This window comes from Platalea leucorodia (genome assembly GCF_965183815.1).
Source record: "Platalea leucorodia genome assembly, chromosome: 6".
Classification (NCBI taxonomy): Eukaryota; Metazoa; Chordata; class Aves; order Pelecaniformes; family Threskiornithidae; genus Platalea; species Platalea leucorodia.
Window position 1 is genome coordinate 9,581,851 of NC_138828.1, and position 16,428 is coordinate 9,598,278.

Here is a 16,428-nt window from a genome sequence, read left to right on the forward strand (position 1 = left end):
CTGAGAAAAATGTCAGTTACAGCATTGGTCACATCTGACTTCTGGTTATATTTGTATTTTATTTTAGCAACAAGAGGTTGGCAGGTGTCAATAGAAGACTTGGCATGGCTGGCTAACCAGGGCCGTTGGTTGCTTGTCTGATCTGAACTCCTAAGGCAGTTTGATTATGGAGTTTGCTTTCCGTGAGAGAGAGGGAGATTCTTGAGCAGGTTTAGAACATAAGTTCATTATTTTTATGCTCCTTAAAAAAAAAAAAAAAAAAAAAAAAGTGTTTTTCATCTATTCACTTCTTTTATCACATTAAAAATGATGGGAAACAGACTTTATTCATCAATTACATATTACCTACCTTCTAAATGGGGATGGTGGTGTCTGCCTCTCATGATTATAGCTATAAAATATTAAAGTGACTATGCCGAAGAAGAATACCGAATAAAGCTACACAGAACCGTTAGGTGTCAGAGTTCATTATGGAGTCCAAGATAAATCAGGATATATTAAAGAAGTGAGATTGGTTTGAATTCTAGTGAATTGATGAATTTTAAAACAGTTTGCCTGCTTAATAGGAAAAAATCCTAGAGGCCGTGTCTAACTGAGTTGATGTGTAGTTACAGTAACAAATACGCTGCTATCAAGCACCAGCTTGATGTACAAGAGAATATTTGTATTACACACAAAAGTATCTTTTACATTTTTAATTACAGGCTGAGGCTGTCAGCCTGAAAAGTTTCAGTGCTCAGCAACTCCTCAGTCTGCAACATGCAGTAGAACTCTATTTAAAGTGCTCTTTCTTTAAAAAATAAGTAAATAAAAGTTCAGACATGCATCCAAGTCTGCATCAATTCAAGAATAAGCAAAGAGACTCTGAGGAAAATGAAAAAGAAAAGGTAGAGGGGGTGTGTGTGTTTAGGTTTGTCCCTCTACTTGGAGCAAACTTGTGCGTTGTCTTCATTTATCATTAATGGTCTTTCACATTCCTTTTTCTAGAGTGATGGACATCAAGTGAGACAGTTTGAGTCAAGTTCAGTCATTGTCCATTTCTGCTTGTGGAATTTTTAACTAGGTGAATCGTTACAAGATTTTACCTTTACTGTATGACTGTAAAGGTAACATTAGTAAAATGTTGATATATGGCTTTTGTGCTTGCTTATCTTCTAGATTGGGAGGGGGAAAGAAATGTAGCAGTTCAGAACAGTAAATAGGATGTTCTTGAAAGAAACCTCTTTGTGCACAGTTGCTTCACTGATCAGTTTGCTTAGCTCTGAGTAAGAGCTTAATTCTCTGAAAGCCTTATTCTCTTCTCTGCTCTGATTTAATGGCGATGTTTTCATTTGTCGTATGTCTTATTGTCCAACTTTGAGATTTTATATTCATTCTGTCTTGGAGCTGAGTGTTTCATATAGAAAGCTTTTGCTTCAAATTTCTTTAGCTACCAAAAATTAGAGAAAGAAATGGTATTAAACTTCTCCTTGGATCAATGATGGCATCAGAGTCCTCTCCTCTTGGTAACTTTGGCCTTGATCCCAACTTCAGTGGAGACACTTAGCATTTTACACTTTGTTGAAATTAGAATTAACTTTATTTACATCTGCATGTGTTTTTTTCTCCTCAGCATTTTAATGCTCTCTTGTTTTATTTTTGCACTGCCTCTATTTTTGTATCATAGGATTTTAATTGCTCTCCATTAAATAATTCACTGCCTACATTTTCCTGAACCTGATGAGTAGTATTTCTTGGATGTAATATGCAAAATCATGGTATGATGTGTAAAAATCTGTGAAAGGCCTAGATTTTAGTCGTCATGATTAAATTTTTTTTTTCCCCCATTCTTTTTCATAGGATGTTTTCTCATTCCCTTGCTTTGTGTGACAGATCGTGATTTGAATTCCTTACCTTTTCTCTTCACTAAGTATAAAACATCTTGACACCCTGATCATTTCATAGAGCCGCTTCATCATTTAAGAAGATTTGTCTTTCTGCTATTTCTTTGTCCCTCGTCTTTCTTGTTCTGTGGTATTGTCAGATTCCTGAAATGGTCCTTGTCCCTCTTTATCCACTAAACATAATCTCTTCTTCTAGACTTTACCTTTCTCCATGAACTGTTGTGCCTTTTGGTACAGTTCCATGACAAATACAACATTACTATTTTTGTTTTCTCATCTTCCCACAAGCATGCTTGAAGTAATGATTCAGAGTACATATATGTGCCTCAACACTCAGATAGGATACCTAAACCTTCTAATGTACTGGAAACTGGGAAAAGAAAAGATACAGTTCAGGATGAAGGTGCACTGATACTGCTGTGTGGGGGAATAACTTATGCCCTGACTGTAAGCAGTACTTGTCCTTCATCTATATGGAGGCTAAGAGAATGTTGTTTCCTTCTGTTCATGTAAGTAATAAGGGAGGGGACGGGTGAAAGAAAAATGGAGCATAGTTTTTCCTTATGCAGTTCATATATGCAAATGTAACAAAGCTTTGATTTACACCCCCATGTGCTGTACTGGATCATAAGTCTTAACATGTCGAGCGTGCATGCTGTTCTGTAAGCCTTGCTTATAACGATACACCTGTTGAAAGAACGATTTTGTTGATCACAAAGTAAGCTCTGTTTTTAATGGAAGACTTTAACAAGGAATCTCTGAGTTGCTATTTTAGGATTTTCTTTAACCTATAGTAGCCTCATATTTGTATGTTTCTTTCTACAGTGAGTATTATTTCAGCACAGAAAATTTGGAAAGAGACTTCTTTCTGAGGAGAAAGATGGACCAACAAGGATTCCTGCCTGTTTCATTGATTGCTAGCTTCCGTCGGATGCAAGCTCTGACTACAAATGCTGCACTCATTTTGGAGGTAAAATAATTCAGAAGTACGTATGTAGAAAGTTGCTTGGTTCATTTTGTACTGCCCTTTGAAGTTAGTGTTACGAAGTTAAGACTTCTGTTTGCAATGACAAGGATTTTATAAAGAGGCTATAAATGGCAAAGTTTGTGGATTTTTTTTCTTTTTTGGATGGTGCTGGATACGTAAAGTTTTTAAAGTTACAATATTCTTGTCACACAGGCCCTAAAGGACAGTACAGAAGTTGAAACTGTGGATCACAGGATAAGAAAAAGGGTTGATCCAGAAAAGTGGCCAATTCCAGGTCCTCCTCCATGCAGTCTGCCACCGACTGACTTTTCTCAGCTTGTCAATTGTCCAGAATTCATACCAGGCCAAATTTTTGGCTCACATACTGGTAAAGGATTTATTTTATAGAAACATAAGTTTAGGACTGTCTGTCTAGCTTAGGAAGTTTGCCTCTTGATACTGATTTCATAATAGAGGTTGTACATTTGGTAAGGGTTTATTCAGCTGATTGCCTGTCAGCCTTGCAGTTGCCGAGTCACGTGGCTGGCCCGGCTGATGTGAAGCAGGTAAAAATGACTCTTGTGTTACGGCTGTGACCATTCTCCAGAGTGTAGTATGATGGACTGCAGTCCTTTAGGAGTAGTAGTAGAAGTAGTAATAGTAATCTTAAGTTAGTTGTGAAATCGGCTTCGTTTTGGTAGCAGCTGAAAGTTCACTCCATTTGGTGCATCCTGGTTTTGGATGGGGATCTCGTTCACATTATTAATAGGGAGATGGGTTTGTTCGCTGACAACCCTTGGCAAGGAAATCTTTTACTAAAACTTTGGCTGGGATTAAATGGGAAGAATGAAGACTGAGTTAGGCACCCATCCATAGAGCTAGAGGATGGTGTGGAGAAAACATGTCCATAATGATGCTGCTCTTGTTTTCTGAGTAACACATCATTTCTCTCAGACTGTTAGAAACTTTCCATGTAAATAAGAATTGCTAGAATTGATCTTTTCCTGAAATGCTGAGTGAACTGTGAAAAAGCTATCTCCTAAAAATGAAAAGAAATCCTGCTGATTGGTGTTATATTTAACCAGAGAGGTAGAAAAATGGTAGCTGCAGTTAAAAGACAGACGAGTGAAACAATTAAAAAAAAAAAAAAACCAAACAAACCAACACACAACAGGAACTGAACTGCTGTTTTCCACTGCTAGAGTCTGCACCAAGTTCTCCAAGAATGGGAAGCCTGCTGAGTCCAAAGGAAAACACTGAAACCGGTAATTTTCAGACAATGTCTAAAGGATTGTCTACAAGTTTGCCTGATTTGGACTCTGAACCTTGGATAGAAGTGAAGAAGAGGCATCGTGCATCCACGGTAAAACTAAAGGTAAAATCAAAAACCTTTAATTTATGTTTAAATAAATAAATGCAAAACGTGCCAACTTTCAGATTATACTCTAAAACAAGATTTTTCACGTCTTAACGTATGTGATGCTTGATAATGCAATACAGTTCGTGTGTGTACTTCTCGCTCTACCAGACCTAGAATAACTAAGTGCATTTAAAATCCTCATCCAAAGCTCACTGAAGTGAAAAGGAAATACTGTTTTTTGGTGGGTTTTTTTTGTTTTGTTTTGTTTTTCCTGCTGAGGGATAGTTGTACCTGTTGATTATTGAAAAATGTATTGTAATGTGCATTGAGAATTGTTCTAAAAGCTTATGGCAGAATTACTTAGAACAGTAATTTACTTCATAAACGTCTGAAAGTGGCTGTATTGTTTCTAATTCCCGTACATTTGTTTATTGAAAATGTTCTATCATGTTTTATCTGTCTCCTATTTGGGTAATCGCTATCCAATTAAAATATAAAATGCATCACCTTTTCCAACTTAGGAAAGTGTTCCTATAGCTGTTCAAACCTCAGATCAACAGCAGCCACCCCCACCTCCAGAGGAACAAGAACAAGAAGAACTTGATTTTTTGTTTGATGAAGAGATGGAACAAATTCAAGGTCGGAAGAATAAATTTACTGAATGGTCAGACAGTGATTCCGATTACGAAATTGATGATCAGGACATAAACAAGATTTTGATTGTAACACAGACACCACCATATATGAGAAAACATCCTGGTGGAGATCGTACTGGCAACCATGTATGCCGTGCAAAAATTACGTCGGAGCTTGCTAAAGTTATTAATGATGGCTTATACTATTATGAACAGGATTTGTGGATGGAGCAGAGTGAAGATGACACTATGATGAAGGTAACTCTTTTCATCTTTGACCTGAAAACCATGCCTGTCCAAACAGTTCCAAAATTAATTTCAGCCATCTGCTACGTAATTGTAAAATGCTACACTTTTTTGAAAGAAAAATGACAGTAGTTGAATTTACAGGTCTATTGAATTCTCTTTATTTTGATAATATTGTAAACAGTTCAAAGCAAAACCGGCAAGTTTTTCTTGTCACAGATTTGACCAAAACCGCTGAATGAATATTTTTTTCAGAACTATTTTTAACATTTTGGAGATGGTTCAACTCTTCCAGTGTTTTCTTGTTCTATGAATAGCTTGTTTCGTAACATTTGCAAACCCCTGACATAGGGGAAGAGGGCACATTTCTGAGGCGAGATGATGAGAGAGGAAGGTAACGGAGTCATTTTAAGGTAGTTTTATGTTGAGGTTCTGTTTACCTTGTAGCTTGTTAGAATGATGGCTCTGTGAGCAAATGAAACTTTGGATTGCACACCTTATTTTATTATGGAAACCTTTTTATTTCTTAGCCTGTACATGGGATCCTGTCTTTGAGGCTTTCAAAACTTTGGAAGGAGATTGTCAGCGTTGTTTGTTTGTTTGTTTGTCTGTTTTTTAAATGTATTTATTTATTTTGAATTTTTTTTTTTAATATACTAAGCAGCCGTAAAATTACAGATGAGTTGAACTCCAGCACTTCGTAGGCAGAGGTCAACGTGGCACATGGCAGTCCTGTCACTTACTGCTCTTGGTTTATTAAGAAACCCCTTCTTTTGTGCGAGCGAGCCCAGTGAGTGGCATATCTGTAGGCAGTCCCACTGTATCACTAGCAGATGATATGTGTACAGAAATACAAAGTTAGCTGAACACTAAGTGGTGAGGGGCAGGAGCTTTAGCTGTGCACAAGGGCAAAGTTGGGTTGTGGGGCGGGGGGGAAGGGTCAAAGTAGCTTAAAGGACAAATGGAGCACGTGGGTACAAAAAAGTGCTGACAAAGATAGAAATGAATGTTGAGAATAAGAAATAAAGGTAGAATTCAGAATATGGAGTTCTTATTACCAAGGAAATGAACCAAGAAAACGAGCAAACTGGAAGAGGGCAGTGAGGAAATAGCACACAGCAAGAGAAAATGTTCTTTTTTTGGTTGTTGTTACCTTCTTGACAATGATTTAAACACAACTTTTCACACACAGCATGCATGCACACGCATTTCCCACCCCACCTTCAGCCGAGCAGGGGCACGAGTGATTTGAGATGCTGCCACACTCTTGGAAAACTCCGTCCTTTTGCAGTTTAAGCTACCAATCAAAAAAAAAAAAAAAAGATGAACACTTTATTTACAAATACTGGCTTTTCTTTAGGCCTGAGGAAGGGAGCAGGGCCTCTTCTGCTCCCCTAAATTGCTAGGACCTTCCTTGGCACGCTTACTGCAGAAGAAGAATGGGTTTGGGCTTGGCAAGGGACAGGATCTCAGTCGTTTCTATTCCGTATTTGTCTGTGAAAATTTGCGTGTAGGTGGCCTTACCTTCCTTCGTTCCCCCATTTGTTGGCATAACTGTTTCTTTCAGCTAGCGCAGTGTGAGCTGCATTAGGTTATATACAGGATTCACAGCAACTTTTTTATGTGTGCTAGAGACTCCTTCCATCTTCCTTAAAAGAAATCTGTACTGGCTGCGTATGAGTAGTGGTGTGTCAATTTTGGCTTGCTTATTTTCTCTTTTATGAAGTTCACCTGTTTCTCAGGATGATATCTGTTATTGTGCTTTGCGTTTACAATTTGTTTTCTCTAATTCAGCAAGAGATTGAGAACTTTAAGAAGCTAAATCTCATCAGTAAGGAAGAATTTGATAATCTTGCACCAGAACTAATTGCGGATCCAACCCAAGAAGTTCCTCCAGGGCTTCCAGGGTTACAGAATGGTAAGTAATATGTATTTGTTTTTAGAATCTCTGTAATAAAGAACAATTTTGTAGGTGTGTTAACTCTTTCTGCCTGTGTAATATTTTAATTTTGGTTCAGTTGGCAGTCTGAGGGGCTTTTTCTTTGCTAATTTTTCAAATTGTTAACTGTTCATCAGTAGCGTGGTTTCCATTGAATTAGAAGAAGTTGGTACTCGTACTTTTCAGGATATGTATGAGCATCAATAGGCAGTGCCCTATTTTATCGTGACCATAGACCAACACCAAGTGCTTTTTGTGTAACTTGGCATTTACAACGTGTAAAGTAATAGCTAGTGATGTTGTGAAACGTTTTGTAGAAATCAGTGTTTTTATGGGAAGCGGGGATAGAATGAAGTGAGATTAGGAGAATTTTCTACTTGTATCATAACCTTACTGAGCAGTTACAATGTCCAAATCTCGTCTTTTGAGGTATTTCTGATATAGTAGTGTTATTAACATTTACTAAGTTACCTGCTAATAGCATCTTTAAAGTAGCTGAAGAAAACCGCCGCACCAAAAAGCAAGAATGTGGTTACACTTTCACCAGTGTTTGTTTTCCCTTACTGTGCTAGTGTAGATACACAAGAACAAGCAGGTAAGAAAGAAGTGGGTTTAAATTTTCTAGCAAAGACATGCTTGAAACATAATTTCATAGTTTTGAGCAGTTCATACTGCTTCTACGCCAAGTGCTTTTGTTAATTTGATTATCCTTTGGGGATGATGTAGTTTACTTGTATCTTAAAGGCCTGTTTCATTTCTAGATACTAGGGGAGCTTAGGCTTTGAAATCCTAAGTTCCTTTTAAAAATGAATGTTTTCTCCTTCCTGCCTACAGATTTAGCAGAGGAGCTAGCTTGTAATTTGTTAAATATTGAAGTACCTCCAACAGCAGCAATAGCGCGATCGCTGCCAACAGCCGTTCCAGATTCCCCCTGTGTTCGCCCTGGCTTCACCCCGCAAACACCTCGCACCCCGAGGCTACAGGATCCCAATAAAACACCCAGGTTCTACCCTGTTGTTAAGGAAGCACGATCCATTGATGTAAAGGTAAATGGAAAGACATACTGGTTTGTTTTTTTGGTTTTTGTTTTTTGTTTTTTTTTAAACAAGAACAAGCCTATAAAACTCATGTCTGCATATGATTTAACAAGAAGGAAGAGGCGAAAAATGAAATGCTTGTACTTTTTTTTTATTGTTTATCTTAAAAATATTTACCGTATTCATTCTTTTTTATTTCTATAAAATGGTTTCTGAGTTTTCTCTGTAATATTTCTTCACAATCCTTGCTGAAAAAGTGTAATGTCTAAAGATTTTTAATTTGTTACATAAGACTCATCCTTAGGTTATGAAACTGGAGTGTTGTGACTTTATAATGTGTTAGGAAGAATATAAGATTTTTAGAACTTTGTTTTAAGAGGGAGAGAGTGAGTGAAATCAAATTAGGGAAATAAATACTTAATCTACTTTCTTAGACTCCAAGAAAAAGAAAAACACGACACAGTACAAATCCTCCCTTAGAATGCCACGTTGGTTGGGTGATGGATTCCAGAGACCACAGGCCAAGAACTTCCTCTGTGAGGTAATTTTTTTTTTTTTGTCATAGAATATTTGTTTGCAGTGTCATTAGTTCTCACTGCTAATGGAGAAATAGGCTGTGATAAAAGACAGTTTATAAATACAGTGGAAGCAAGAAAAGAGCAATCAAAAAAAGACCAAAAACATAGAATACAAGGCTATCTGGAAGTAAGCTCGCTAGACTGACTATGTTCACAGTGTTGTTTGATCCATGATGTAGTAGCAGCAATATTACTTGAAGTACTTGATGTTCACTTCAGTGATTTTTGCCTTTAAGTGGTCATTTAAAATGAGGCATTACAGTAATGTTTAATTGTCATCATCCAAAACTGCCTGGTTTTGACATATTAGCACAGAATATGATTTTCTTGAGGTGATGTTTTCACCCAAAACCAGATGACCAGAACCCCAGGCGTGCCCTGTGGTGGTCATCAGGTGACTGTACTATTCCGACAGCTCTTGCGTAGATCAGAATGGTTGAAAACTGATGCTGTAGAAGAGCACTGTTTGTGGGACAGAAGTACATCGGGTTTGGTTTTGTTTGTGTTTTTTTTTTCCTTCAGCAGTTCCAACGCTTCGCCTTCAGAAGGAGCTCCACTAGCAGGAAGTTATGGGTGTACCCCAAATTCTCTTCCAAAATTTCAGCATCCTTCTCATGAACTGTTAAAGGAAAATGGCTTTACTCAACAGGTGTACCACAAATATCGCCGAAGGTGTCTAATGGGTAAGCTGCTAAATGCGCTTCCTAAAATTTTAGGTAGAAGTTACAAGGTGTCATCTGATAGCAGTTTTCTCCACATTGTTCCTTATCCTTAATTTTTCTTGGGAAAAGCAAGCGAAATTTATTTGATTCTTCTATTTCATGAACTCTGCTTTCCATTTAACTTTACATTCCCTGACAAAAAAATTACCCTCAAATTTCAACTTCAGGTACTGGAAGATCTTGTGTGTCTACTACTAATGGAAAAGCACTTGAAAATATTCCGCTGAAAAACTAAAAATAGCTTTTCTTTATTTTCCTTTCTCTTTTCTTCTAGAGAGGAAACGGTTGGGAATTGGCCAATCCCAAGAAATGAACACACTTTTTCGTTTCTGGTCCTTTTTTCTGAGAGATCACTTTAACAAGAAAATGTATGAAGAATTCAAACAACTTGCTCTAGATGATGCAAAAGAACACTACAGGTATTTGCTTTTTCCTGGAAGTTGAAAACTGTTGAGGTCTTACCATTTGTTTTAATGACTGTGAAGTTTACATATATCTGAAGTGAACATTTTTAGTATTGGCTTTAACTCTTTGTAAATCTTTAAAATAGCAGTCTGTAGAAGTTATTTTAATACCAAACATCTGTTTGTATATATTTGTGCTTTGCGGATAAATAACTAAACATTTGTCAGCAGCATTTGCTGACTTGTAATCGGTCCTGAATTCTACAAAATCCTGTAACTTGTTGACCGTGACAAGGCAGCTCTATACTTACTAACACGCGTAAGATTCTTCCTTCCATAGGTGAAGACATTTTTAACCTCACTCAACTTGTTCAAACTGCTTCTTGCCTTCCACAAATAGCAGAAAAATGACCACAAAGGAAATTACCGCTGCTCCTTTAGCTCTTTGGTATTCCCTTCCTTCTACCCAGTTCCCCTCGCCTCTGTTTCTCTTGGCCAAAGAGACAAGGTAGCCCAACGTCTTGAATGCCAAGTGAGGAAGTCCCGGCTATGGAAATCCTGAAGTTTGGATATGTTGTCTGAGACAGCAGAGCGATAGCCCCTAGGGTGCAAAGGTGGCTTTAATAATACCATGTGTCTCTGCTCTGAGCTTTCTCGATGCTTTGTGGTTATCCAAGGATACATTAACCAGGAGAAACTTCGGAAGGCTCTTAAGGGGACTAAGGTGGCAGCAGATGAATGCAGAACAGAAGGAGGTCCCTGCTGCCTGGAGGCCCAAGGCAGCGCTGGTGATGGTGGTGTAGCCAAAGCCAGAGTGCTACTAAATCCTGAGCCAGAAACTCTGGTGCTGGGAGCTGAAAGGATACAGCGGGCTTAGCCCTGACGGGGGGTTAGGATGACTTTTGGTTCGACCCATTCTGGTTGGTTTTATGTTGAAACTGTGTGTACAAACATACTGAAAAAGTGAAAGCATTCGTCTTTGGTTTGTATGTGTGTATAGCATCTGTAGTTCATAAGTTGAAACTGTGGGACAAACCTCGTCAGTTTTGATTCTTTGTGAAGGTATTTCAGAACAATAGGTCAATAAAAATCGATGTTTTTTATGAGAAGGGTAAAATGAGACTACACCATTTACTTAAATGCAAGGAGAGACTGAAAACTTGCATCCTTCTGAGGAATGAGGAGCATATGCATAAGATTTTTGTACCTCTTTGTTCTGTTACAGGTACGGATTGGAATGCTTGTTTAGATTTTACAGCTATGGCCTAGAAAAGAAATTCAGGCAAGAAATATTCAAGGATTTCCAAGAAGAAACAAAGAGAGACTATGAAGCTGGTAATTATCATAGGCCAGTCACTGCTCACACCGGGGTAACACTAGCTGGGAGATAATCCTAATTCCTTGGCACCGAGTTGTTAACTTACCAAAGAGCAGCTTTTGTTCATGTTCCTTTTATCTTACAGTTCTCTTAAACATATAGTTACCAGTGAATAATTAAGTTTTTAATTAAATCTGACCTTTGTAAATTGGTAAAATTATCTTTTTCCATTATTAGGTCAGCTATACGGACTGGAAAAATTTTGGGCTTATCTAAAATACTCTCAGCACAAGACTCCAGCCATTGACCCCAAACTGCAAGAATACCTTAGTAAATTTAAGAGACTGGAGGACTTCAGAGTGGATGTAAGTTTCGATACCTATTTGAAATGAATATTTGGCGTACGAATATTTTTACTGCAAGGTAAACTGAGAACAGTACTTCATTTCCCAAAAAGGCAGCTTTACAAATCCTGTCAATGACTAGAAAAAGCATGATAAAACCCATGAAATTCAAATGAAAAATGCAATTTTATTCTAGACGTTCTTTTTTGAACCAAAGCATGGTGCTGAGGTGTGGTGGCTAAAATGTAGTGTTGATCCATTTTCATTGTGTAATGAAATACGTAGCAAAAAATAGCTTCTTTGTCATCTGGTAAGACTGATGACTTCTCTACTGTTTTAAGAATTTGGCAAATGAATTAAGAAATGCCAGTTGGGCGTTAATGAACTGTGACAGGCACTGTCCTTGCTGAGACTTTATATGCCAAATTCAATGTATCCTTCCTGTAGAATGCTGAATTCTTAAACTGTGATTCCGGAGTACGGTGCTGCCGTGCTTCTCGTGATTGGGTTATGGTGCTCTGCATTACCGTCACCTTCTGTAGTCCTCCATTTTCTAGAAGTTGTGGCACGCAGTTGCGCAGTGATGACTAAATAACGCTGTAAGGCTGTTTGAAGTCCTTAGTATGTCATGCACTTGCACTTCCAGCTAAGCAGCCAGGAAAGCTTTAGAATATCATCAGCGAGTTGTGAATAACTAAGGTTACTAGGCCTAGCTACGGGCCTCATTATGGAATGCTCTGTCTTTTTTGACCCTTTAAGTGTATGAAAAGGCAAATATCTGGCCTTACAGAAAAACATGTAACAGGTTGCCAACGTTTGTTTATTTGCAGCCTCCTATTAGTGAAGAACCTGGCAGAAAGAGACCGGTTGCTGCAACAGGTGAGGATTCAGGTCGTCGCAGACATCACTCTAATTCTTCTAAAACACTTCTTGCCGCTAAACCCACGGCTGCCTGTCAGTCCCAGGCACTGGGAGACGTTACCGGTGGGAATACCGCGCAAGCGTCCGTAGGCCATAACAGTGCTGCCACAAAATCTATAGAAAGCGATGTACCAGAAAAATAGACTTAAGACCAGTTTGCGCCCTTGAGAATCAACTTTTACATCACTCTCTTAATTTGGAGACCTTCAAGGCGAGCCAATCTAATACATGATTAAGAATGTATGGAAGACAAAGGATTGGATTCTCTTTTTTCACAGGATTTAGTTCCAAAACACACTCCCTAGGAGAGTTGCTCTTGGTTTTGGGATCATCGGAAGGATCCTAGGGAAGATTCTTTGGCTTCAGTATTGCTTTCCTCGAGCTTTTGTTTACAAAGAACTGCATTCCTTGCATATGCAAAAAATACTTTGGGGATGCCTTACATTTCAGCTCGTATTTCTTAAAAAAGGTATGATGATACACCCGTGTTATTTACTGTGCTTTCTTTACCCAGATTTTCCCATTATTTGTATTTTACCAAAGCAAAAAAGATTAAGTTATATGTAGAATTTTAAATGTAAAGGAAGGATCTATGTGATTGGTTTGCTCTTGAATCTAGCTACTAAAGAGTATGGTTTTGTGCAAAAGCACACTCGAGAATGTGCAGCTCTATATGAAACTGCATTGCTTGATTCTATTTAAAGACATAGGTTCTATTTTTTTCAGGGTCTCCATAGTTAGTATTTTATTAAGTATGGAGTTTGAGTGGATGTAACTGGGATAGTTTTGCAGGTATTTCCTTCAGTACTGGTTCTTAATAACTCAAGCAACAGAAAAATACAGGAAAAATGGATCTGTTGATTTCATAGTGTCTTAAATTCACATACAGGATCTACAGTTTGTGCAGGTTGTTAAAATGGCAAACTATTCAAATTATTCTCAGCTTGAGAGGTGTCTTCATTTGAATTCTCTTATGATTATGAAGTACTCTTAACAGGAGAGGCAGAATTTTTAATATTTTTTTCTCCATATTTTGAGTAATAAAAATGAGTTTGGAGGGAAACAAAGTATTCCTTGTAAATTTTATTTTTTTGCTTTATTTTGCAATATCTGAATGAAGTTCTGCTTAAATTGTGCTAGCTAAGCCTAAATAATTTCAAACGGGTCTAAATACAATTTCACTGAACGTAAGTTATTCAAATACAAATCCATTTCTGTAGCTGAAAGATGGGGCTGTTTATATCCTGTCATTTCTTATTAACCTTCACTACTTTGGTTTTAAGGACTCAAAAAGAACTGAGTGGGTAACTTCTCTCTTCCAAGGGTGGGCGAGAAGAATTTCAGCTTCTGTTAACTGCAGAAAAGACGTCAGTTAACTTGCAAAGTTAAAAAGTTCTGTCTAGCACAAATGCCTTACTCCACGAAGGTGTCCTAGCTGACTGCACAGCCACGTACGGGGCTTTAAATAACAAGTCCCTGAATTTTTCAGTCATTGTCTTGTGAATCTCCGTGAAACAAATTCTGAATGTTTGCATTGCAGAGGAGCCTGCGTTAGCAGTGGCCTTCCCAACAGTTAATACAATTTCAATACAAAATTGAGCCTTTTGTAAGTGGCCTGTTCTAAATGAATTTAAATGAACACGTACCAATATTTTAAGTATTATCCTATAAATATGCTGAAGTGACACATCTCAATCCTGTGTTTGATCCATGCCTTTTGCTATCCAAGAAAATGATGCGAATGTAAATTTGGATTGAAATTGTATATACAAGTAATAGATTTGAGGTATTTCCTTTCACTTTTTCATTGGAAAATATGCAGATTAAGCTTTTAGTGTCTGTAATTTTGTGATATCTTGACAAATTTTATAAAAACAACAACAACCAACCCTAATAGTGTTGTACATCAACTTTTTTTTTTTCCCCCAAAGTGTGAAGAAAAACAACTTGAAAGAGTGTCAGGCCGCAGATGTGCCTGTGAATTTCTGTTGCCTCTGGTGCACTAAGGGATCAGGGAAACCCAGCCCGGTAAAGGCTGAAGTGGTTCTTGGAACGTGAGCCAGCTTGCTTCAAGTTCAGTATTGATTTATTGCTTTCATATGACTGGGTGTTTGTCAAAGAAAAATATGACAGGTGAATGATAAATAGGGCTGAAGGCAAAGAGAGTGACTACTTTACCTGCTGTCTGTCCCGCTGCCCTCCACAGGGACAGTTGCTTAGACAGTGTCCCCTTATTTAGGTTGACGAAAGCCCACCCAAGTCCGTCCACAGCTCTGGCTACCTTTCAGCGATGCCCCCACGGGCTTGAATCTTCCCTCCCTCCCCTTGCAGACAGGTGGAAAACCCAGTACTTTACTGCCGTTTGCACGCTGAGCTGAGAACAAAACCACTGAATTGCAGAATAAACCCCAAAGACGTTGCTGGCTAAGCAGCTTGGTTCTCTGCCTGGCTTACAGTGGTTAATCACCTTTTAATGACTGTTGCAGAGCCATAAATTTGTCTTTGAACATGCATGTATGTGTCCAACATCCTTTCTGATGCCTTTTAGGTCCATTTAAGCCAACCTTCCATTTGTCTTTCTTTAGACTGGTTGTATTCTAACAGTAGTCTATTGCTGAACACTTAGCAAGTCTTACGCCTTTCCTTGTCTAAAAATTCTCCCGTGTGCTTATTAAAGAACTTTGTTTAGGTTTGCCTTCATTTCTTCTGTTGAGAAATGACTGTACAAATATTTCAAAACGCTACCCTGCCTAAACTCGATCAGATTTTTCTTTTGTCATGCTCAAAATATTGGATTCTCAAGGCTTTTTAAAAGGGAAGGAGGACTCAAGATGGCTCTTGTTCCTGAGGGAGACCAGGTAATGTTTTCCTGCGATGAGCAGCAGTAGGCTGACTGCATGACTGCTGCTCCTGGAGTTTAACAGGGACCTGGGTTTCTGTGGGAGATGAAGCATGAGACTGAGCAGAAGCCAGTTTGTATTCGCAGCAGCCCCTGCCCTGCAGACGCTGCTTCAGGCATCGCCGCGGCACCGAGGTGACAAACTACACTCCCTCGGCTCCAGATGGAGGAAGAGACTGAGCGTTAGCCGATGTTCTTTTACTGACAAATCCCACAGCTATGTGAGGCTCCACTCGTAATCTTAAAAGCTTTCTTCTCTGCTGTCTTCAGCCTGATTTTTTTTTTTTGGCAGGGAGGAATGCAGTTCCCTTTGCAACTTACACCTCCACAAACTCCCCTAGGAAAATGCGGCACACAGACCAACCCCAAAACCTAACCCCAAAATGGACTTAGAGCTTTTAACTTGTTTAAGGTAGTGTTGTTGTATGGCCTAAGTAACAAGAAACTTCAGAGTACAACTTAAATGACAACATTGTAACATTTTAAAGTAAATTTAATGATCTCTCTTACCAGTTCTAAGGTAGTGCCTTGGCTCATACCTTCAAAGCTGATTAGTTGAGGTTTCTTTGTAGTAAAAAAAGAATAAATCATGCTTTCAAATGTGTAAAAGCAAGAGACGGTGATTACACCCTGTGAAATCTGTGAAAGGGGGGCCAGAGTCAGGAAAGAGAAAAGGAGTTTGTATACAAACGGTAACTGAAAGCTTGTGGTCAAGTGACAAATCCAGACTTGCCCTTGGCACTTCACACCTCCAGAAGGCTTTATTTTTAGATGCTTACAGAGTGTACACTTGTAGGCTTTGCCAAGTTACCTAGAAAACTTGACAGGTTGGTAAAATATGATTGTCACAAAAAACCCCCCCGCTAAATGTTGTTAGCAGAACAGGGACAAATTGCTTTGTTCATGAATTTTGCAGGAGGGTTGCAGTGCCAGACTAGACCTCCATGAAACACGTTAAACTTGCTGCCTCCTGGTCCAGGAAAAAATACGCAAACCCACAAGAATCCCCAAAGAGGAAGGGCGAGGAACACTCCGGGTTTGTTTGGGGTTTGTCGTTTGGGGATTTTTTTAAAGTTTTTAGGTAAACAACCCTTCACCTGCATTTGAACCAGCCTTTCAAAAACAAGCGCTTAAAACCCCCCAATCTGTAAACAGTCACCTTTAACTATAAATTA

The 16,428-nt window shown here is 38.5% G+C and overlaps 1 protein-coding gene across 22 annotated transcripts in view; it reads left to right on the forward strand.

Annotated features, from left to right (window-relative positions):
- The window catches only part of LARP1B (La ribonucleoprotein 1B), a 50,311-nt gene that overhangs the window by 18,946 nt on the left and 14,937 nt on the right, over positions 1-16,428 (forward strand). For 10 of the 22 annotated variants that reach the window (XR_014228619.1, XR_014228620.1, XR_014228621.1 and 7 more), the window contains exons 8-20: positions 2,709-2,853; positions 3,064-3,238; positions 4,053-4,225; positions 4,732-5,103; positions 6,886-7,009; positions 7,865-8,076; positions 8,502-8,608; positions 9,168-9,328; positions 9,642-9,786; positions 10,997-11,106; positions 11,327-11,454; positions 12,264-12,823; positions 16,170-16,289. Coding sequence is in view for 7 of the 22 variants with exons in the window: in XM_082316038.1 (XP_082172164.1) it covers positions 2,709-2,853; positions 3,064-3,238; positions 4,053-4,225; positions 4,732-5,103; positions 6,886-7,009; positions 7,865-8,076; positions 8,502-8,608; positions 9,168-9,328; positions 9,642-9,786; positions 10,997-11,106; positions 11,327-11,454; positions 12,264-12,497 (2,086 nt within the window). In the remaining 15 variants the exon portion in view is untranslated. The other 12 variants (XR_014228630.1, XR_014228631.1, XR_014228632.1 and 9 more) reach the window with 12 other exon arrangements.